Consider the following 23,626-nt stretch of genomic DNA (forward strand, 5'->3'; position numbering starts at 1 on the left):
TACAAGCATTAATGGTCCACAAAGAGAAAATTGACAGTTTTGTGTCCTTGCAGGGAACTATTCCATCCTTTGATCCACAATGTAAGCACATGGCAGCTGAGTGATGTCAAATTACATAATGTTGAAGGCTTATCATCTGCCTACAAGTTTCTTTCACCCTATTCATTTCTACTGCACTAGCCAATAAGTGCACTGAAATATGATGAACCCAACCCTGGTCATTTCAAAATAGGGCAATGTTTGTATTCACTTTTATTTCTTCAAAGTGACAACACAATACAAAAAAGATGGAGAAAAGTCTCTGCTGGTTGCTATGATGATTCAGGTTTAAGTCGTTCTGTCCAATCATATGGCTTCCACCATTTGGCAAATTCCAGAACTTTCTTTTTCTGCTCATCAAAGTTCTCATGGCGCTGTTTCAACCACAGTCTTGGTTCCAAGTCTAGCATGCCACCTACCACTTCCTAGAATAAAACAAACATTTTCACTGTCAAGAGCTGTTTGTATGGTTTGTGGCTATCCTAGAGCCTATGCTCCTTGCCACTAGAAGAGACTGTAAGAATCTTTAAAACTGAATACTGCAGCATAAGTTCTTGAGAAGATTGCAAGTACTGAACACTACCATTTTGAACAACGTTGAAATTTTTATGAATGTATTCTAGATGACAGGCATTGTTTTGAACAATTGTCAACCAGGACATGACGATATAAACTGCTAATCTGGAGCAGCTTAGACATTTATAACCTTTGTGGTGACAGGTTGGCTGCCCATCAGAAATGGCATCAGTCAAGACTTTTTTGGAGCATTTGCATTAAGCAGCAGCAAACACTTTTGTCATTTATTGCACAAATCTTCATATGGAAACAAAGGTTCCAAATTTCATAACATTTTCTTTAGATGTACGATTGCATTTTTTATTCAGGATACCCTCAAGAGTCCTCAGTTTGAGTGTATTACATGAGAGGCAAAATACAAACTCGTATTGGAGTATGCATAGGCAAAAAGTCCACAAAACAAGTAAAACTGCAAGTATATTCATAAAAAGAAACAAGTAGAAATTTCCTACAAGAAATGTGGTTGTTGAACAGGACTAAAAAAGGCATAAAATGATACATACAAAATGGCAAAAAAGAAAACTGCAAAAAAACGTCAATAAGCAACCGTATACATCAACAGCTCAATAATGATGTGTTACAAAGCAAGGTGCTATTGAACAAATAAAAATACAAAAGGCTTCTAGATGCCAATAGACGAATGTAAAAGCTCTTGGAACATAAATAAGTTAGTTTCGATGGCGATGCATGAAGGTAAGTTGTTCAAATCTATAATTGTGCAGCGAATGAATGATCTTGCAAAATGATAAGTACGACAGATGGCCAGTTTAACTTAGCATGGGTGTTCATGAAACAGAAGAATGGCAGTTGCAGGTTAAAAAGATCCTCATAAGGAAGTGGATGATTATAAAATTTATGAAAACGAGTTACAGGGGTTGAGACGCCAAATTTTGAGGCCATTTGCCAGCAAGTTTCACGTACGGTGATGCCGCCATGCAGCCTCCTCTAGAACCACCAGAGAGATGATACCAGCGTAAGGCGAACAGCTTGGGCTGACGTCTACCGGCCAACTTCTATACTGTTATTTCTGTCACACAGCGCTTTTAGTGCATTCTTGCATTTTGAGTAGCGCTGTTCACACAGCTGCGGCACAATACATTAATGTAGCATCCAAGCTCGCCTGTAAAGCACATATAATGGGCAGAAAATATAAAGCAATCGCATTTTCCGTACACTGCAGTGCTTGAATTGTCCGGTCAAAGGTGAGATAAATCTGCATACATTCCCTCCAATTCCAAGCTCAAGAAGGAGTGGATAATCAAGTTAATTAAGATCTCAGTGTGGGTGTGCCAGTAATTCATCATAAAAATTTCAAGCAGCGCGTTGAAACGGTGACGACGAAGAAACGTGCAAATGACAGCACTCGCACTGCAGCTGTCCAACATGTTTCATGAATGATTCAATGTGTGAAACGCCTGCAATCAGTAGTCGCCAAATGCACACTGAAATTGGAGTCTGTTGAACTTTACGGCAAAGTGGACCTACATCCACAGCATTTGTGGCACCGAGGAAGTATTAGCACAGCTTCTCTTTAAACGTGGTGCTACCTCGCTTTTCAAGTGATCACTGCTGAAAAACATTTCTGTCAGGGCTTGATCACAATTTACTTCAGCAGAAATTGTCGCCTACTTGTAATGCTCTAAGTTAAATCAGAACATGCCAACCAAAAATTTGGTGCCTCCACCCCTTTAAACTGGCTATCTTGTGGCAGTTCACTAAGTCTTCAAACTAAGTGTGATTTATTAGTATAGTGTTACACAGGAGTGGTGTGAATAACTGAGGAGATCAAATGCACAGCACGGTTCTGCAAAACTTTGATGTTATTAAAGGGGCCGTGAAACACAATTTCACTACATCCTTTTGCCTGTTGGTTGCATAGAGTAAGTTGCAGCGATGCTATTAGCATCAGTCGTACCACGTATATTCAGATTTTTAATATTTTAATTAGCTCACAAAATCAAATTCGTGGTGCTGATGGTGTCGCCACACAGTGGCGGTTTTTAGCAGTAAATATGACATCATTGGGTGGGACCTTGATGTTGGACAAACAGTATATATATACTGCAAATTGTGTTAGTAAATTGATACGTTTTGTCAAATTTTTGCATTTAATATTAGATCAATGAAACCAACACGTTTGCCTTACGCACTGCAAATCAAGCAAAACAAAAAAAACACCACCACAGGTTCTGGCTACTGCTCTGCATCGAAGGACTGCACCTATATAACCCAGCATACAGCACTTAGGGCTGCTCTCTATATATCTGAGAATGGCTTGGCGGAATCGACCCAATCAAGCCATTGCATTCTACAAGCGTTCGTATTGGTCCCAAGGAAGGCCGCAAAGAAAAAAGCCGTTTCTGTCACATTTACCAGTACACATCGTCAGCTTGTGAAGGATCGCCAGACAGTGGCGCCAGATGGCGCCACATTCCCGTCAACAGCGCGCGTGCCTTGCTCGCAATGACCAATCAGCGCATCTGTAGTGGTGGCCACAGTAGGCGGTAGCAGTACGCACTATGCTAAAAGTATCTAGTATCTCATGCAGGTCGTCACTTTATCGCAATATCTCATGCTCGAGTTCGTTTAAGTCAGGGAAGGCCATTGATCAATGTTGCCTCCTGCGCCGTCGACGTGACATGAAGCATCGCTGGGCCAGCTAGGTGTCCGAGTCGTTGCAACCATGGAAACGACGCTGCCAGCCTTGGCAAGAACAAGTTGCAGTGCACAGGCAACTATGCTGTGCAAACTTTCGCGACGTGCTCAGATAGGCTGTTTCGATTGGTCCTGCCCAGTGGCATCATCGGAAAAGTGAAATGGGAGTAAGAGGCACCGTGAAAATAGTGTTGAGGGAAGCATTTTGTTTGCTTGTATCTTGAAATTTCTTCATTGAATAACTCCTGCTCCTAGGCACCAATTCCTGTAATTCTTTTTGAGTAAACATCTGTGTGACAAAGAATTTGCCTGAAGTATAGGCAGCATCCCTTCAAGCAGTGTTTCACAGCCCCTTTAAGTATGCTTGTTCAAGATCCAAATAGCTGACGCAAATTAACGTTGGGGACGTACTGGTGTTATGTATGCTAGTTGTTTTACATTGATGGGGCCTGTTTAAGGGTATGCTTTATGAAGCCCAGCAAGCGGTTAGCAGAAGCCAGAGTTAGACTGATGTGATGGTTTCATGACATGTTTGACTGAAAGTCAACATAACGTAAAAATTACATTAGACTAAGTTCAAGACCAGTGTTATTAATGGAATACCTGGTGGATATGTGGTTGCAGCGAGTGAAAGACATCAGTTTAGCTTTAGACAAACTGAGGGACATTACCCAGACAAACGTTGCTAATCTTGTTCAGTCTAATGAGCGACATGAGCTTGTCCTTTATACGATAATATTTATGGTTATCACAAAGAACTACGGAAATATATTTTGGATGCAGATGGCTACAATGCACATGTGAACAACATATTTCAGTAATGTGACACCAGCCAGCTGGCACAAACATTTGCTATAAAAGACAGAAAGGCAAACTTCTTGGTTAGTGCAAGAGTCGGCAGATGAAATCTTGACCACAAAACTACTACCCTCGTTTCCCTTTACCTTCCTGAAACAAAAACCGAAAACAATAAGAACAAACATGATAAGTTTGCAAAACTCGTTACCTCAATACCCCTGTAACAGCAGGCAAAAACATAAGTTTGATAGTTGTACCTTTCCGAAATACACTGGGAAGTGCTTTTCGTCTTCAATGACATGAGCAAATCCTCCTTGGAGACCAAAATCTACAGAAAAGTACGGCAGCCCTCTGGGGACCTGCAATGATAACAGAGGCTTAGACAGCATCAAGTCACAGGGCTAAGAGACAAGGTTTCTTGCGCTGTCCCCTTTCTCCATTTTGTTGTGCATACAGGCCAAATCTGCAGGACTTCCTTACAAAGAGTAGAATGGTGCCCATGACCAAACTAGCTCAGTTAAAATAACTAGTGCCATTATGTTATGCCACAACAACATTACACATGAGCTGCTTATCAAGTGAATGCATGGCCAGAAAAAAAAGAAAATGAACAGTAATGAAAATGATAGCTGTGATCAACAGTTAGTGCACAGAACTTCTCGAGTGTTTAAAAGAAATAATCATATTTTGTTGCCACTTGCAATAATTACCCGCGTCACTGATTTACAACTAGTGTTTGCAACAAGAATGTAAAACATGCATTTTTGGCAAGAGCACAAGACAACAAATGGCACTATGGTGTGTGACAGCCTTTTGGAGATACACTTTTCTTAAAGCGATCACAGTCTCTATGCCCCTTCCTAGTCCATGGTCTATGCAACAGCAATCCTGAACACAATTGTAGTTGAAATGCAAAGATCACTGCAGGGTGCTGCAGCTTTACTGCACTGACAGCCACCAGCTCTTAACACACAAATAAAAATGCTTGGCATGACGCAGTAAATGGGCAGCATCACGGTTCTCAAAGCTTCTACCCTCCGTAATGCTTTGACACAGTAGCCATACAAAAAAAGAGCTCCAGGCAACTCTGCTGACTGGGCACAGAGTTGTGTTGAAAACAAAGGCTTTCTTCCTTCCATTATCAATTTCGATTTACCAGTGGCACACTCGGCTAAAAGCCAAAGAAAGCTATACAGTCAAACACTCCTAGAATGAACACCTCTACTACAAAATGACCTGTTTAATGAAGAATGTAACTTGACCTGTCCAGTTTTGCATACTAAGTTGTGAACAACACTACAATGAAGACTACTACCTGCCAATTGTCCCTTTGTAACCAACATGCACAGCAAGGCACGATAGTTCCTAAAGTAATAATTTCACACTAGCAAGGCATGAATACTGAAGTGACCCATGACATTGTGGCATCACAAAATAAAAGCAGCTCAGCGCCTCACACTGAAAGCATATGCGAAAACATGACTAAAGTGACATCCTCCAATAGGGCTCCAGTCAGTCGAACTATATGGCACCATGGCGTGCAAGCGCAAAAAGCAGCAAGTGTACATGCATGCACGCATGCAACATATTCATGAGCAGCAGAGGCGGTTTTGTCAGAATGTGCAATGCCAGTGTTTCCACGCCTGCCAGAACACACTTTCTACTCTCAACAAAAGTACTAAACATTCACGCAGCCATCAAAGTGATTTCCATCACGGAAACAATGAATAACTGCGCAAAAAGGACAGGACAAGAGAGAAGAATTCATTCATTGTTTCCCTAATGTCGCACCAACTAGCCCCTCATTGCACTCTTTGATTTCCATCCCCTGATGGAACATGTCGCTCAGCACCTTGCGTAGCTGCTGGCGAAAGGCTGGGTTTACCTCAGCTCACAGGACTACCGCGATAATGCCAGTGACTGTGCCGACTATTGCAACGCCGTGAGTGCTGCCACCAGGCTTCAAGAATTGCTCAAGAGGTACCACACACATGCTAATGGAGCATCAGAAGTGACCATCAACAAGTGCGTCTGAGTAAATGATGACATGCTCATTTGAACACAGTATGGACTCCATTAAGGAGATGCAGGAGATCAACCAGGACGATCTAGCAGATAGTGACAAAGAGCCGGCCAAAGACTTGAGAGTGGTAACAACTCACAAAGCCATGGGCATATTCAATGCTCTGCAGTTGTTTCTCGTACCACTCCTGGATTTTCCAACTTGGCATGCTGTCAGCTTTGACATGATCAGGTAAGCTGTAGTTGCGTATTCTGTCGGGTACACTGTTCAAAAAAGATCACCGGCTTCTTCCACAAACTATATGCCATACCCGCCTGAAATAAAGCTTGGTTCTTTTCAAGATGCTAATCAAAGTTTATCAGGGGCCACACGGAGGTGCGATCGGCATAACAAAATGACCTCTATAATTGAGCAATTCTCCAGCCCCATGCATTTCATTATAGAATCATTTGAATGTACCTGCAGATGCCTAGCCTCTTGTTGAATTTAAATAAAAGTTCAGCATTTAGTGATTTCACAGTTTCCTGTAAACTGCACAGTTAATGTAAAATATGCAGCAAAACAGTGACTATGCAAATAAAGTGATGAAATCCACACAGTACACTAAGGAAAAACGTAAGTAGTAAGAAGCACAGATAGCGATAGCACTGCAGAGGTAACAAACCACACTACCATTTCCAAAAAGTTTCATGGATACTATTAGTGTCTGATTGCACACTTTGGCCTAAAATTAAGGCTTCAAAAAGGGGGTGTGCAAATTACGTGGTGATTTCACAAACAAGTCCTAAAAAAAAAAAAACTCTACAAAGGCCAATTGTGTACATGGTATACTGCCACATATAAGTTGACCCCGCAACTCGCACCTCTCGCTGGCCAAAAAATTACAGGACACTGAAGATTACTCAGGTGCAGTGAATGCGAAAGCTTTTCTATGTCATCGTGGGCTACTAGTTAACTATATTTGTTTGCCAGCTAGTACTAGTTAGTAAGTAGTACTAATGTCTGAAAAGGTCTTTTCAGTGAAGGCATTAGGGTGAATGCCTTTAAGAAAGACCACACGACATACACATATATATAAAGCATCGCTTTAACCAAATCACAACAACCACTTCCAGTTTAGCTAATGTTACTTGCTGTCTGACGACGTCACTCACAATTCCAGGGCCATGGTGACGTCACAGTAAATTGTCGTGGCCCGAGTTTGAAACCCACTTTGAAAGAAATTTTCTTTTTCTTTCATTCCTGACGATATAGGCAGTGCCGATGATGTCATGAGGTCATGTGCGTTTTCTTACAGTTTCTTGTGGATGGTCAGTCAGCGCCAGATTTTAACTTTAAAAAATTGACTCCAAATGCAAATCAACGTATCCCCCTCCTAGCCCCCTCCTCCCCTCAGACCCACGTTATGTAGTTCCTCGTGCGATGGCAGAACAGCGGCATGTGCGCAGCTGAAAGCAATATGGCCCAAAATAGGGTAAAACAAAACTGAAGTAAACATACTGAATTCCGCAAGCTCTTCTTTGACAGGTCTACCAGCTTTTTGTTTTGGGCCCATTCACTTTCACATTCCAGAATGGCTTTCTGAAAAAGGGAAACAACAGGTCACAAGTACATATCGATCACCTGATCTTTGTAACCATTGTGCAACTAAGTGTGCCAGTGTCCCACTGGTATGCATAGAAGGCACATAATTTTTCTACTATGTATTACTGTGCACTTCCCACTACTATCAATGCTACTATTCTTATTACTATGCAATAATGTTGAATGTTTGCTTTGCACGGTCACGGATGCATAATCACTATTGCAATTCAACAAAGAGTATCTATACAACCCACACGAATGTATGGTTACCAACTAAACTGCATCCGCCGCAGTGGCTCAACGGTTAGAGCGCTTGACTACTTAGGGCGCCGGAGTTACCAGGTTCGAACCTGGCCGCAGCCGTTCGATGGAGGCAAAGCGCATAAGGTGCCCATGTGCTGTGCAATGTCAGTGCATGTTAAAGATCCCCAGGTGGTGGAAATTATTTCCCAGCCCTCCACTACAGCCACCTTTCTTCTTTCACTCACACATTCCTCCTTTCCCCTACAGGGCAGCTTGGGTGTCCACCAAGATGTGAGACAATTACTGTGCCATTTCCTTTCCTCAAAAACCAATTTTCTAACTAAACTACACACTATTTTTCATTACAAATCCGCTTACAGAACAAAAAGAGTGCTAAGAGAAAGTTTAGGGGAAGCATGAAGTGAACCTGTACTTGAAACAAGTGCACTTTAACATGCTGTCCAATGCGTTCACAAACACACAAGGCAAGTTCATGAGTGCTGCGATACCACTAACCTTGAAGTACATTGGTGCCAAATTTCCTACATCCATGGGCACAGGTAAGCACTCTATAACAGCATGTGGATGATGCCGGAATGCAACTGCTGTCTCCATAAATATTGTGTCTTTTCCCATTTCCTCAAACATTTTGGTCAGGCCTTTCCTGAAAACCTAAATCATAAGACAGAAAGATTGAAGAAGATATAACGGTATTTAGAACAGCATCAGAAGTGTGGTTTTGAATTTAGGAGCCATAGCACGGTACCACTCCACTATGGCTTGAATGTGGAACAAACATAATACGCAGGCAGCATTTTTGGTACACAAGCTCTCTCTGGAACTTAACGGACATTTTCAGGCATCATTTCAACTGAAACTAGAGACAAACATTGAGTCAAGAAAGACTATTATATTATTCTTCTGGGACTTTAAACACCCTTGTGATAAAGAGAGGTTCTTCGTCAGCAGAAAAATACAAGACTGAAAACTGAAATTCCCTCTCTCTCTATGGGAGAGAGAGAAAGGGAAAAAGAGTCATGGCCGTGGTACCCAAAATTTGCAATCTCCAACTAAAGTATTGCAGGGCACCCCACTCAACAGCTTCACCTGATATTCATGCACAGATAGCCAAAAAAGATATGAAGGAGTGAAAATCCTTCTGGAACCAAACGCTTCTGGCATTGCCCTACCAATGACATGCACCTTTGGAGTCTAAACATGGCACTCTGCAACAATTATTCCGACACCGTCCTTTTCTTCAGCAACTATAAAAACTCATTGTGATCCTGATGGCAAATATGGCCATATAAAAATGGACAATATGTAAATGTAGACAGATTCAATGTTGAAATTTACATTTAAAAAATTGCATTTGCCATAGAGCACCTGAGGAATTCAATACTGATAATGACATTATCAAACACAACTGACAAGTTTTCGTTCGTCACATAACTACACATTTTCTCTCTTGCCCTGACGCAACCTTCAACCCATTCGCTTCCAAATATGGCAATTCGAAAAAGTTACAACACCAGACAGCTCTTCCTAGGTCACCGAAGAACTTTGCAACGTCCATCTTCATTTCTTATTTTTGAAAAGCAATCCTTTTTTTCTAGGCCAGAATTTGCTCTACCATTTTGGCCAGCAGGGATTTCAAATGAAGCCAGCATCACTAACTTCATGACAACAGCTTTAGATGCTTCGAAAGAAGTTTGCGTGCACAATCACAGATGCTACGCTGCAAAGGGTTAAAATGACAGTAAGTGCTCAAGAGGTTCAAGACAATGCTTGTGTTGTGTGATTCTTGCATTCATCATGTACATACCTGCACTTCAAGCCAGACATCTTCATCAAGCAATGTTCCAGAAGAAACATGTCCTTGTGGGACGATTAAACAGTGGCCCTCAGTCAGTGACTGATGCGGCGGTAAGCATAAATAAGTCTGCAAAGTGAATAGTATAGAATAAACCACTGCAAGTTACATTTCCCACCGAGTTTACTGAATTTCAACCAAACCTTGGCTGCTTACCCTTATACCTATGGCGATGATCAGATGCTTTTTCATTTCATGGCTATCAAGGCAGTATTTACACTTCTCCAATGCTTTCGACATGTGCTTGTGCTCTGTCAGAAAAAGATTTAAAAAAGTATGTTCCCAATTAGTTGCAGTGTACACTGGCATAAAGCATTCAAGACATCTGCAAATTACAACGCAATGCAAGATTTCCGCTTTACCTGCAGTCTTTAAAGTTACCTTTTGTTCCTGTTACAGCTTTGTGAAAGTTACATTTCATTGGCACCACAAGAAAAGGCCTTTCAAAGGACATAAAATGCTTGACAACAAAACAGATTTCAAAAATAACAAAACAAAGACGATACCTTGGATGGCTCTCATTCGGTCCCTGGCATCCTGTTTCGCAGAAGAATCATATTGGCTTGCCTTATCCATGGCAGCATCATCAAAGTCATAATCTTGACTTGTCGAGGCTCGAACCTGGACAACGTTTTCCCCACATGTACACGTTCTCAAACAAAAATGTTCGAGGCCCATCAGAAACGGTGCACAGACAATGCCAGTGCAGCAAGACGAAGGTTATCATCATCCTCTCACCTTGCCAGCGAGGCGTGCAAACTCAGCATTTTGATCTTCAGCTGTAGTCATCTTCTCCCGCTCAAACTGATAACAGAAAAAAGAAAAAGTAATTCAGGTAGTGCAGTGCAAAAACAAAAAGTCGGTCAGTGTACCTTGTCAGCAATATGCATAAACATTAAAGGAACTCTGAAACGATTTGAATTTTGTATTCTGATGCATGGACCTGGCGAAAAAGGTTCTTGCAGCTGTTCAAGCTTAGGCGTTCAGCATAAAGGGCACTCTGCATAACGATGATTCATAAATCATCTTTCAAAATTCCACACCTCCACTCTTGTCCTTCAAAAGGGCTTTATGGTCATGAAACTTCTCCGTAACTCTATGGGAGAACTTGGTGGGCTGCCCAAAGCGGCCACATAGCAGCACTGGCGTCAGTTGAGCATGTTTTGGCGAGCGGTGGAACGGGAGGCTACCCAACTACGTAGAAAGCTATGTTTTGCAGTTCATTGTTTTCTTGTTCAAGCAGTTTATCAGGCACAGTGTTGAAGTATTTGAATGCGTGTACTTTCGTGAACCATCGAATGTTGTCTATGAACAATGCCTTTATTTTGTCACCGGCTGCCGCTCTGGCTATAGGAACAGCGGCGAAAAATGTTTCCCGTCTGACGCTCAACGGAGAGAAACGTGCAGATGTGCCATGCCCCAAAAAGAAGTCAGCGGCTTCTCTTCAGATTCACCTAACGTGCGTGTTTGTGAGAAACATTTTGATCTCATGGACATCATTCGTCACGACAAGTTTGTAGTGAACGGGGATGCTGTGTCGCTGCGACTCGAGCTGCCCAAGCTGAAGCCTAACGCTGTTCCTCAGTTACGCCAAGGGCTTCCATGATATTTAACCATGCCCAATCAACATTCTTGACCATCAACAAAGTGCAACCGTACCGCAACAGATGCCTGCACAGCAGCGGACACTTCAAGTAACTCGTTCCCGAACTACCCGGTCATCGACGATACTACTGAAGCAGCTAATGACGGTGAGCATCAGCGTCAACACAGATAGCTCACTAGTTGGTTGGTTGGTTGGTTTATTGGGTTTAAAGTCTCAAAGCGACTCAGGCTATGAAGGACGCCGTAGTGAAGGGCTCCGGAAATTTTGAAAACGTGGGGTTCTTTAATGTGCACTGACATCGCACAATACACGGGCCTCTAGAATTTCACCTCCATCGAAATTCGACTGCCGCAGCCAGGATCGAACCTGCGTCTTTCGGGTCAGCAGCCAAGCACTAGTGTCAATGCATCATAGCCTCAAATGCTAAAAGAAGGCGCTGGATGAATGACACCTTTCCTTTTCTTTTTCAGATACTGCAGAGAGTACACATTCCAGTCTGGATTTAGGCTTCAAAAATGTAAAGTCATTGCGCAATCTCGAGCTGTGCAGAGACTTAAATCACAGCTTTCGCGACTGTACTCGCAAAATGCCCAGACTGTGGAGGCAAAAAGTCAAGCCAAGAAGAGCTGCTATGTTGACGCCTCTTTTTCTTTTCGTAGTATATATGAATAAATTGTCCATTCTGTATAAGACACTCACTAGTTCATTTAGTGCATGTACACTGACGAAACGGTAAAGGATTAGTTGTGAAAATATGTTATATTAGTATATAAAGAAGACCATAGTACAGTGGTGTAATGGGTACCTGAGCACATCACCATTCAGAACGGTGCTATTCAATTAGGATCGAGGCAGTTAGCAGAGCTCTGCCGCAGCATTGTCACTTTATAAACAGTGGCACCCTGCTGGCAAAATGGCAACACTACACCCGCCAAATCAACCATTCATAAGCTCAAAAGATGAACAAATGAAAGTATCCTCTACAGCGCAAGTGTCGTGAGCGAAACTAAATGCACTGTGCTTTCGAAATCGAACACTGCGGTGCTGCACATGCCGGCAGACAGCGTGACATTTTGGCGCATTCGTCGGCTGAAGTCTCAGATACTTAGCCATTCACTAAACCATCCATTAAAACCATACGTCGTACAGTGATAAGCGCACCGCAGTACACACAACACATTGTTAAACCTGCAGCCGCGTTCACTGAAGCCAGGCAAGCAACGCAAGCACAGCACAAATCCAATGAGTGCCGTGTGATAACGCGGCTTTTGCTTTATGACGCACTGCGTTGCGGTCACTTGTGTATTGTAGGTTAATGAGCACATTGTGTGTTTAAGCAATGTTTCAATGTGCCATTACACGTGACAAGTCTCCATGCAGCAGCCAGATGGTTGCAGGTGAGGAGTGAGCCGTGGCATTGCGGGCAGTGCTGTTTCTCGATACAAGTATCAATCCGGCTAGGATTATGAAACTAGCAGACACGTGACCTCCGCTTCAATTTCGCATAAAATATTTTTAAAAAGAACGAAATAATAGCCCGGACGCGGAAGCAAGTTTTTCTGGTGCAACCACACTCTAAGCCGGCGGCACCGGTCTACCACTCACAGCTCTTCGATCGATGGTGGCACCTCTAGCAGCAGCTATTGTCCGCAAACCAAACTTCAGTGGATGTTTCATGACCAAACCCGCACCTTTTGGGTCAGCAGCCGAGCGCCTTGACCACTGAGCCACTACGGCAGCCTTGGAAACACTAGAATCACTCCTCAAACTCTACAATATAGTACTACTAAGGACACTATGCTCAAAATACAAAGCACACAAACAGCTTACCATTTGCTTGAGTGAATGTCGGTCATCATCAGCAAAGTATCGGACCCGTTCACCACCCCTGTCATGTGTAGCAACCTGTAAAACATCACTTCATTCACTGAAGACAATGCCAAAGTAGCCCAAATCACCAAATGGTAACTTTTGCTAGCATGGGGCAAATTTCTAATGTTTCCCAATAATCAAGTGCTCACCATTTGCAGGAGAGCTTATTGTAGGAGCACTGCACTTTCAGTAGACTGCCAACATTTGTTTTGTATAAAACCAGAATGTATAGCATAAGAATACAAAAACAGGCTATAGCGGAAAGTGGTAAGACACATTTACGAGACAAACACAGGCAGAAGGACAGGAATAGTGTTTGTTCCATGTCCTCCTCCTGCCTCTGTGTTGGTCTTGCAAATAAGTTTTACTCCCTTCTGAAACCATGAACCATCTAGGCCGTCTACAACTTTTGCTGAAAGACAAGTCAGTTGGAACACAGTAGACTTCCTTCGGAGCCGACACAGCTTTCAGAGGTGAAGTTTATTTTTTGGAGTAAACAGACGAAATATGGCACGCTTATTGGGAAGTGCACTATACGGATAAATACAAATTTTTTCTCATACATTTTCAGTCATTTGAACATAAATTATTTTTATGTGCTTCATTGCTACACCAAATTTGCAGAAAGAGTGGCATGACAACAAAACATGGTAGCAGCCTAGAATCACTTTTAAATGTAAGTCAAGGAGTGATTCATGCTGTAACATTCTGCAAAAATTTTTATCAACTTCTAAGTTTTTTCTACACAGAACATTATATCCATGCTTGCATAATGCACTCATTACTGTAATGTAAAATTAGAAAGAGTAAAAAATGAGAAAGTAATTGAGAAATGAAGGAACGTAACCGCATAGAGAATTTATCAAGGATAACAGTGCAAAAAACCACATGAAAATCCAAGAATCCACTGTCATGCTATGCCTTCTGCAAGCAGGACAGTGAGGTCAAAAACAATTTTTATAAAACTGGTATTTTCTTCGAGATCACAGGTAGTTTTGCTACCTACAGTCACAAAAAACATTTTTTAATGTTTCTGCAGGGCTGTTATGGGGGAAAATCTTTCAGGATATAATTAGAAAGTCCTTATAGATATGAAATCTGGTGTTTTTTAAAATTAAATTTTTTTAGATTTCCCCGCTTAAGACGAACTTGAAGGGACCAGAAAATTTGTTTGTCTTATCATAAGTTCATATTAATTTCATTCACTCTCATCGTATTCCTACGACATCAGCGTTACCTCTTTAAAAACAGCATCTGGATTATCAAACCCCTCGCTCCGTCATCCCATTGCCAGCATCTTTAGTTCACAAAATTTTTCACAGCTCTATGCACATCCTCACTTTTATATCTTCCCCCCCCACGCACATCACATTGCACCAGCCATCACCTACAAGTTGCCGTCATCGTTCTTGCACTGTCACATTTTCAAATTCCTTTTTTGCTCGCAAAGCTGCAGACTGGAGCGGCCTTCCAAACAACGTTGCTATCATCACGTGCTCATCACAGTTTGTTGAAAATGTAAAAAGTTCCTGTTATTGTAACTATGTTTTTTTAATCTTGCCACCTGTTATGCAACACCCCCCGTTAAATTAAAAGGGGAAGCTGGTCTTAGAAAAAAAAAGTTATTAATGAAGTCACAACTAGGACACTTTCTGGGAACATGTGCTTTTGCATGCTCATTCCATATATGTCATTTAATTTCATGCAGAACTAGTGCTTTGCACTTATGTATTATGTAAGGTTTTGGAGAGAAATTTTTAACAATTTTGCTGCAGGGAATTTTCAAAATGCATGCATTGGTTTGTATTGACATCAAGGAATATAGTAGGAATAAAATTACTAGTTTAGTTTAGTTTATTTTACGAGGGTTTAACATCCCAAAGCGACTCAGGCTATGAGGGACACCGTAGTGAAGGGCTCCGAAAATTTCGAGCACCTGGGGTTATTTGACGTGCACTGACATCGCACAGTACACGGGCCTCTAGAATTTCGCCTTCATTGAAATTCAACCCCAGCGGCCAGGAATCGAACCCGCGTCTTTCGTGTCAGCAGTCAAGAGCCATAACCGCTGAGCCATCGAGGTGGCCGAATAAAATTATTACCTTACCTATCATAGAACTTGAGTTATGGGGATTTGAAGTTGCCACTTCAGAAACGGGAAGAAAAGTTTGTATTCCTGTTTCTGGAATGGCAACTTCTAAACCCTATATCTCAAGTTTAATGATATGCAGGGAAATGGGGAAATTTTGACTTTCACTATAAAGTAGAATTAGGTTCTATCAAATGGTTCTTCACTTTCAGTGGAACCCTAGCTCTGAGTATATCTCAATAAAAGTGAACGAAAATTATCACAACAAAAGTGAATGAAAATTAAACAAAAGTAGTCTCGCATAACAATTTCTTAGCATGGAATGAGCACACACCTTTGCTTTCTTCCTCAAAGATCCACCCGCTTCCACAGGCTCTGACAGTGGATGTTCAAAGCCACGACTGTCAGTTTTGGTGAGAATGACCACTTCCTCACGAGAGCCACGTTGTGCTCCATCGGGGCACACAGTGGCACCAGCACTCTCTCTTGCCTTTCTTGCTTCCTCAATTTCCTTTTTGAGCTTGTCATACAGCACCGTATTACCGAGCATTTCTGCCTTTATAAGCTTGGCACCAAGCGTATTCAGCTCTTTGTCCGAAAGTATCTTGGCGGGAGTAGCACTCTCTTTCCTGCTCTCTAGGTCAGCTTCGTCCATTTGCACAAATTTCTTGCTTGGACTTGACCTTTCAGGTTCACTCGAAGCCTGGTTCTTACTTGGCAAGGAATTTTTCTTTTCGAGCTTGTCTTCAAGCTTCCCAGCACCTTGTTTGTCTATGAAACAAAAAGGTAGTAGTGCATGTTTGACCAGTGGGCACACTGTACACAGAAATCTAAATGTGTGCAATTTCAACTTTGTGTGACAAACAAGGAGAAAAAAGAACCTTTTGATTCCTTGTAGAATTCCTTTTTCATCCAGCTCGGCTTTGATGATGACGATGAGTGCTCCTTCTTGTAGTGATGCCTGTCAACGTGACGATCCTGAACAGAGTCATCCTCCAACGGTCTCTGAAATCTCCCCCGTTCCCCAGAGTGCTTGTCTGATCCCGACTGTCGATGCTCCCTGTCTAAGTATAAACAAGTTCGGTAAACATCTTAATATTCATTGAAAAGCAGTTTGCTAAAAGAATGTCCACCTCAAAGTTATATTTACGTTTTGTTTGGTAGTGTAGTTGGCCTCCGCTCTCATCATCTGAGCCTGGTTTCTGCATTCGTCCATACCTTTTTGACGAGCTGTGCCTTTCGTGATGTCTTTCTCCTCGCACACCTGCTCTTGACTCAGCTTCTGCAATAAGGGTCTCCAATTTTTCTAAGGACTGAAACAAACAAAACAACAATATTCTTAATAGAGCAACAGTTCCAACTGTTCCAGTTTCATAATTCCCAAACAAAGAAACACTTCCAACTTTTTATGTTTCTTCCAAACATGGTTTCTTTCCTAAAGAAAGATCACTTGGTTCGAATAAGAGCTGTAGAAGAGTGCACAGCAGTAAACAGGGTATGGCAGGGATAGCCACACTACCATTTAGAGAGGGTACTCCGAGTGTCTTCGTTAGATTGAACTAAGAGTACATTAGCCTTCATGTTGCCAAACCAAGTGATCTTACATTTCTCAATAATGGCAAGTGGTGGGTTGTCTGCGAGAATATCAGAGCACTTTGTGCAATTTTGCATGAGTCAGCTGTTCATGTCTCGAGAAGCTCACTTTTTTTTTTTGTTACCAAAAATGGCTCACTTGTCACTTATCATGCACAAAATGGTTGCCATGCCATGACAAAACTTCAATTTACGAAACGGGCCGAAGTGATGCAGTTCTCATATGTGCAAATGCCAGGGCTGAAAGAAAAACATAGTCAGGCTGAAAAGAAAGGTCCCTCTTTGGTCACAGCAGCCACAGGAAACAATCTTGCCGAGGCACCAGCACATGAACAGCTGAGTTACACTGAACACTGCCAAGAACTGATGACGATAACACTTTTAGTTTCTATGGCAAAAAGGCAGCTTATATTGCCATGGCTAACTCGTTACTTGGTCTGCCTGAGGTGGCGTTAAAGACCCCTTTTTCCAAGCACTTTAACCCAGAGGAGCCGAGCACCAGGCCAAGCAAAAGCTTGGAACCAGGAAAGCCGGTGAGTACCCAGCAGCACTGTGGATCCAACCCTGCACCTCCCACACACGAAGTGGATACTTAAGCCACTAGGCCACCAGTGCAGCACCATTGCCAAGACCTGTCACAGTGCTGACAGCACACCTGAAGCCAGTGTGTTGTCATTTGAAGAAGAAAGGAATAAATAAGTAAAACTGCATTAACTTAGCAAAACAGAAACATCCAGACTGCCGGCACTATCAGCAATTAAGCACATTTATCTACCCACTGTGCTACATTTCCTTCTGGCTAACCTTATAACGTTAGGCCGTCGGTCATAAATGACTGATGTTAAATCTGCCACCAAAAATTCAAGACGGCACTCCTGGACAATCTGCACCATCTATAACACCATTTCTTTGGTTTCAGTTTTGTTTTTTCATTTTCTAACGCAATGAGGCGACATGAAAAATCAAACTTGGACCAGACGTAATCTGAAAAGCAGCCACTCTGAGTACCGCCAGCAGCATTTGCTTGCATATCGAAGCTGATTTCATATCAGAGCAGATTACGCTATGTGATTTAGCAAGGCAAAATGTCGCAGCCGCAGTCAGGCCCCGTTTCGTACTGACATCGACAACCACACTACACTTCTTCATGTATGACAAATGATCTTAAAAAGTTAAGTCATGTATAGTCCGCACCACGTGAAATTCCAGCTTTTAAACATGTATAGTCTGCACACTACAGTCTAGAAAATACAGTAACCCTCAGCGTCATGTTGCTACCGTCTCATTCACTCACCCCATATCGCTCAGCTGCAACTTCCTCCATTGATCGCCCTTCCTCGGCCGCCTGTTCACGTATCCTCTGGTAAGCCCGCCTCAGCCACTTAAGACCTCCATCACCAACAGACGACGAGGCCAGTGCTGGCTCGGTTGGTGCAGCCTCATCTTTGGGCAATCCAGTCCCACCTTCTTTCCAATACGGATTCAACTCACGCTGATGTTGTCCAGGCTGGAACAGCACATGTACTCAATCAGAGTTGCAGCACACTGTTCCGTTTCCAGATGATAACAATTTGTTGCAGATAACACATACACTTATAACTTATCTCAGTTTTGCCACATGTGGGTAAGACGCAAATACAAGAGCAACTGCGTTGTCAGACCTGACGCAAGCAAACAAATGCATTGCAGCCATAGCTACCAGCGGCCATTGAGATTGAGAACCATGGACCAACACATAAGCACCTGCGTTGCAGTTACAGCAGTTACATCTGCTATCAATAGATACTGCATAGCCTCCACACTAGGGTGCTGGCACCCACATGAGCCACACACTCACACACCTGGCTTAAGTGTCCTTTGTGCCTCTTCTCGTGTGCTGTTTCTTGTTGCACTGTGTATCCCTAATCACACTGTTTCACCAACTAGCTCAAGCTGCTACCCTAGTGGATTAAAGGACTAATACTTTGGTGGGACTAAGAAAAAGAATTAGAAAAAAAGCTGTCCCGGCACGTGTGCTACAGACACCAAATTGTTGCTTGCGCGTTTTCTGCTTTCAAATGGTGTGTTCGACATTAATATACATGGATCTCCTCATGACACTTGCCTACAACCACTAAATAATTTATACTTGAATTTCTTCTTGACACTGCTTTGCTTTTGATTTCATCAACTAAACACTGGCTGAGACGTGTAGTTGGTCTTTAAGTCACATAAGGCACAAAATAAAACAGCAATATAACCGCTGATATGTTGTTTGTTATCATTCCACTTTTTGAAGCATGCTTATTTAAGTGTTGTAGTGAATTAAAACTATGTACCAGCATTTCTATTGCAGTTTTTTTTGTGCCTCACATGGCCTAAAGGCCATCGTTACAGCCACGTCACAGCCATCGTCAGGTTGATGAAACCGCAACCAAAATAACATGAGAGAAGAAATTTGATTATCAATTATTTAGTGGTCATAGGTGAATACCAAGTGGTGGTCTATGTATTATTATGTCTAACACATCGTTTGAAAGAAGAAAACACACAAATAATATTTGGCGTCTATGGTCCTTTAAGTCCGACAGCAGGATGAGTCAGCTGCTGCTGTTTGCACTGCATGGACCACAAAAAAAAACATCTTATTCCACAAAACAAAAAATCTTATTTTCTTCATCCACATTTAGTTCATCCAATTTTAATGGTATAGACTGCACTGCCTCCACAGCCAACGCAGAACACCTGCCCGTTTCAAGCTATACCCTAGAGCCATAAAGATTTGCTTTACGCAGCTCTGTGTTCAGTAAAACTCTGAAGAAAGCATAAGCACACATAGGTGCACTGCAAGCAAAAGATTTCAGGGCAGGCCATTATAAAAAGAATAAGTTCCTCTCAGCCAAAACATGGACTTGAAAGGTGAAGTCTGCACTTGCCTCTGTAGAAAAACACAAGCACAACCTATGTCGATATACTTCTCAATTCCAGACTATTCACCCAGACTGCAAAAAAATTTGGCTTTTTCAAGGCACTTAAGTTTCACTCATTCCTCTTCTGCAGGCATGTGTGCATGCTTGCTTGAATGCTAGTTTACTTGCTTCAATTCTATGCTATGTTCTATATTGCCACTCTCCATCTCTTCGAACATGCCTACCACAGCAGTAGACGGAATGCGGCAATGTGCACAAGTGCCACATTGCAGGTGAGCGTGTTTCCAGCAGAGTCAGATATGCACAATATCGGTACAGCTGCAGCAGGGAAAGATTAGTAGAAAAGAGCAACTACCAGCTGGACGGAAAAGTGTTTTAAAAAAGTAGAACTATCTGCAAGCGGTGACTTTCTGTTGAACCTTCCGAAAGACTGGGTAAGTCATGCCATTCTAATTTTGGTGTTTCCGTGAACCGCAGCACCGCGATTGGAGACGATTTGCACCAGTTATCAGTCACTTGTGCTAATCTCTTTCCGCTGCCAATGTAACTGTCCTACCAAGATGCCTCCTACAAACAATGAATGGCATCAAAGAAATCTTAACACCGGCCTTGATAACAAGCAACATAACATGCAAACTTTGGACATTTCGGCTGGCACACAACATCGGTCAGCACCAATAGTATGTGGGATGCACAACTTTTTGCCCTCGATTGTACAAAAACATAATTCGTTAAAATGTGACGCATCACCCATGACAGGTCAGACTGCCAGTCACATACAGTTGCCATCAAGAGAATTACAACAACGAGATATTGGTTTGGGCCACAGGGTTTGGTGCAAGGCAAGCATATGGGTCGTATTCCAATTCTCAATGACAGTGTGTGGCTTACAATAAACACAACTGTAGCGAACATGACCCATTATTTATGTCCAACTGACGATTATACACGCACCTGGTCAATGGTCCTTAACGTCTTTTCTCTCTGTCCTGCTGGCCCGCTTCTCTCGCCTCTTCTCTGCGCTCGATGCTCCTTCGCAGATATTGTCGGGATCACGTCTTCGATGTTCATCCATGCGTCCCTCTGGGTGAGGAATGTTCTGTTCAATTGGGCACCGTGTTATGTGTCACCTAGCTATTTGTGAGCGGCAGGCAATGGTACAAACAAGCTCTCAATGCAAATTCTCGCCTGTGCACGGCAGTCAGAAAGGAACTACTGGCAGTTCAAAAAATGCGAATATAGACTAAGAGAGGAAGCCAAATTAAACTATAGTCTTCCCCACAAGCTTCAACCGTGTTTTCAAAGCTTCAAATGTGATCTTTTTCCCCTCGGACTTACATAACGAAACACAAAAACGGTGATGCAAATAAATATTTCTCCCCACCTGAACTCCTCCCGACGCTTCGCTGACGCTTCCGTGAGGCACCTGTTTCGAAGAGACTCGGGGCGGTGCGTCAGTCCATTCATCGCTGCTACTGTCGCTGCTACGGCTGCTGGAACGCTGAAAATGTGACACGTAGTACAACGTCTGCCTACATTTCTGAATTAGAAAGGCGGCAGTTGCTAGTTTAAAAAGTTTATGTGAAGAACTCACTGATCGCTGAGAAGCTTTCTTCGCCTTCACAGAGTGACTTTTGTGCTTGTGCTTTTTCGATCTTTTCGTCGCCTGTAAAAACGTCGGCAAAAATAAAGCTCTAAAACCTGGTGTGGACAGTAAGACTCCACAACTTACACAGGGGGATGATTCCATTGTCTTTTCACAAAATTATGTGCATCAGTATCAACTGCGCGCACCGCACAACTTTCTACTTCGAATCACGTACGGGCTAGACACTAGTGAAAAATCCAAGCGGTAGCGCTTTTGGCCCGCTCGTTTGCAGCTCGGAGCATTGGTAGAATACCGAGATCATTTCTGCTCGTATAGCACGAAGGGAAACCACTGCAAACAGCCGGTGCAAGCAAAACTTCAGCCGTAGCGCTCCGCATGAGAGCCCTGCGCTACCAGCGCAATGAGCGTCAAACGGATTTGTCCCGGCTTTTTGTGGCTTTCCGGCTTTCCGCTGATACAGCGGCCCAACAGCTCAAACATAAAGTTGACACAAACTACCAAACATGTTGTATTTATTTGTGAAATCTATTTTGGTAAGGACTGAAATGTTTTATTGCTAGGCGGATTCTAGGTGGGTGAAAAAAAAAAGGTCCGAAACTATAGGGCACGAAATTCGTATGCCGCTCGTTCTATCAAGGAGCTGTTCCTGCACATGGGCGAGGTGTGCCTGTGTACTAGACGCTAAACGCGCACTGGATCGCTCAGACTTCTTCTCCGCAGGTTCCAGTGAATGGACAAACGAGTTACTCTTTCCAGTGTGAATGGCATCGCTAACCACCCTGCGTCCCTGTCCCCGCTGGACGACAGAATATGAACTCTATGACAATGTTGCCCCACTGGCCCTGGGCCGTAATTAAGGTACAGCCCAAGGGATTTGGTCCAACCTGTGTAGTGGGGCTGTATAGTGTGGTGTAGTTGGACTCTTGCAGCATCCACTCAATTCCGAACTTTTGGAGGCACGACGACGAGAGTCCCCTCTCACCTTCAAAAGATCTGGAACGCTGACAACGCATATAACGAGCCACAGATCGTGGTCGATAAGCAAGACCATTCGGTTAAACTTTTGACAAAGTCTGTACATGTGTTCGCCCGGGGGAATGGGGAAAGAGCTGGAAGACTCTCTCTCCCTCTCTGGCACTGTGAGAAATCCTTCGTGAGAGTTGTTAAGTTAGACATGCTCAGGTTCCTGTCTTGTATTTTACACAAAATAGAGAACCTGGATTTTCAGTGACGAATTTTGTACAAATCTTAATGCAGCTATGCGCTGTTTCAACCAATATTTCTTTGTCTCGTACCGATGCCTGCAATGTACCTGATCACGATGTTGCGGATGTGCAAATTATGCATTTTGTGCTGTCTTCACTAATGAGTCCTTTGTAACCCTGCCACTGCCACCGGATTATGCTCATCCTCAAATGTATACCCTATAACCTTCGACCCGAACGGTATCTCTAACGTCATTGAGAAACTAAATAATTCGTCCTCGGCTGGAACAGATGGCATTAAGGCTAGATTTTAAAAATACTGAACATGTCAGTAGCTTTCTTTTGTCGCTCATATTTCAGCAGTCGCTAACTTCTGGTACCATTCCCGCTGACTGCATGATTGGGAAGGTCGTTCCTGTCTTCAAAAAGGGTAACCGCTCGTGCCCCAGTAACTACCGATCGATATCTATCACAAGCGTTTGTTCAAAAATTATGAAGCATATTATTCATTCTCAGGTTGCAGCGTTCCTACCATCTGTCAGCTTTTTTCACCCCAATCTGCATGGCTTCCGTTAAGGCCATTCTTGTTAATCCCAGCTTGCTCTTTTCCTTCATGATATTCACATCAACCTTGACTTTAACGTACCCACTGACTCCTTTTGTAGCGATAGCTACATTACGGTAGCATTTCGAGCCTTCAGCGTGGCGCCGCCACCCTGTGGCTGCTAGTGTGCCTCGATGCCCGCTCGCCTCCGCTTTCAGGGTGGGGACACTGCCCGCGACGGCAACATGTTGGGTCACACTCTCCCGTTCGGCTGCATAGAGCGCTATGCGGCGGCTGGCCGTTCGGAAGACAAAACTGCCACTACCGCGTGAAAATCCGCAAACCTGCCGTTCTAACAAGAAAGGGTGGTACCAGAGATGTTTCAAACAGTGAATCGGAGTTAGTTAA

The 23,626-nt window shown here is 42.9% G+C and overlaps 1 protein-coding gene across 2 annotated transcripts; it reads right to left on the reverse strand.

Moving 5' to 3' along the window:
- Positions 1-221: 221 nt before the first annotated feature.
- Positions 222-21,892, reverse strand: LOC144129305 (CWF19-like protein 2). 2 transcript variants are annotated; one of them, XM_077663335.1, is made up of 17 exons: positions 21,593-21,892; positions 21,455-21,526; positions 21,245-21,361; positions 20,815-20,943; positions 18,246-18,458; positions 16,509-16,671; positions 16,240-16,422; positions 15,693-16,129; positions 13,228-13,302; positions 10,530-10,595; positions 10,298-10,412; positions 9,948-10,042; positions 9,744-9,860; positions 8,435-8,590; positions 7,592-7,672; positions 4,326-4,427; positions 222-464 (listed from the first exon to the last, which is right to left on the reverse strand). In XM_077663335.1, exons 1-17 carry the CDS (start codon positions 21,608-21,610, stop codon positions 312-314), a joined length of 2,292 nt encoding a protein of 763 aa, XP_077519461.1. In that variant the 5' UTR covers positions 21,611-21,892; the 3' UTR covers positions 222-311. The 2 variants fall into 2 exon arrangements, with proteins under 2 accessions (XP_077519461.1, XP_077519462.1); XM_077663336.1 differs by having other exon boundaries at positions 20,815-20,994; positions 21,593-21,857.
- Between the last annotated feature and the right edge of the window lie 1,734 nt (positions 21,893-23,626).

Source organism: Amblyomma americanum, chromosome 4, assembly GCF_052857255.1.
Source record: "Amblyomma americanum isolate KBUSLIRL-KWMA chromosome 4, ASM5285725v1, whole genome shotgun sequence".
In the NCBI taxonomy this organism is placed as follows: Eukaryota; Metazoa; Arthropoda; class Arachnida; order Ixodida; family Ixodidae; genus Amblyomma; species Amblyomma americanum.

Coding starts and splice junctions, on each gene's coding strand:
- LOC144129305 (XM_077663335.1), bottom strand. Junction 16,672..18,245: donor TTGCAGCTGAGCGATATGGG/GTGAGTGAATGA, acceptor TGTTTGTTTCAG/TCCTTAGAAAAATTGGAGAC. Junction 9,861..9,947: donor TCATCGCCATAGGTATAAGG/GTAAGCAGCCAA, acceptor TTCACTTTGCAG/ACTTATTTATGCTTACCGCC.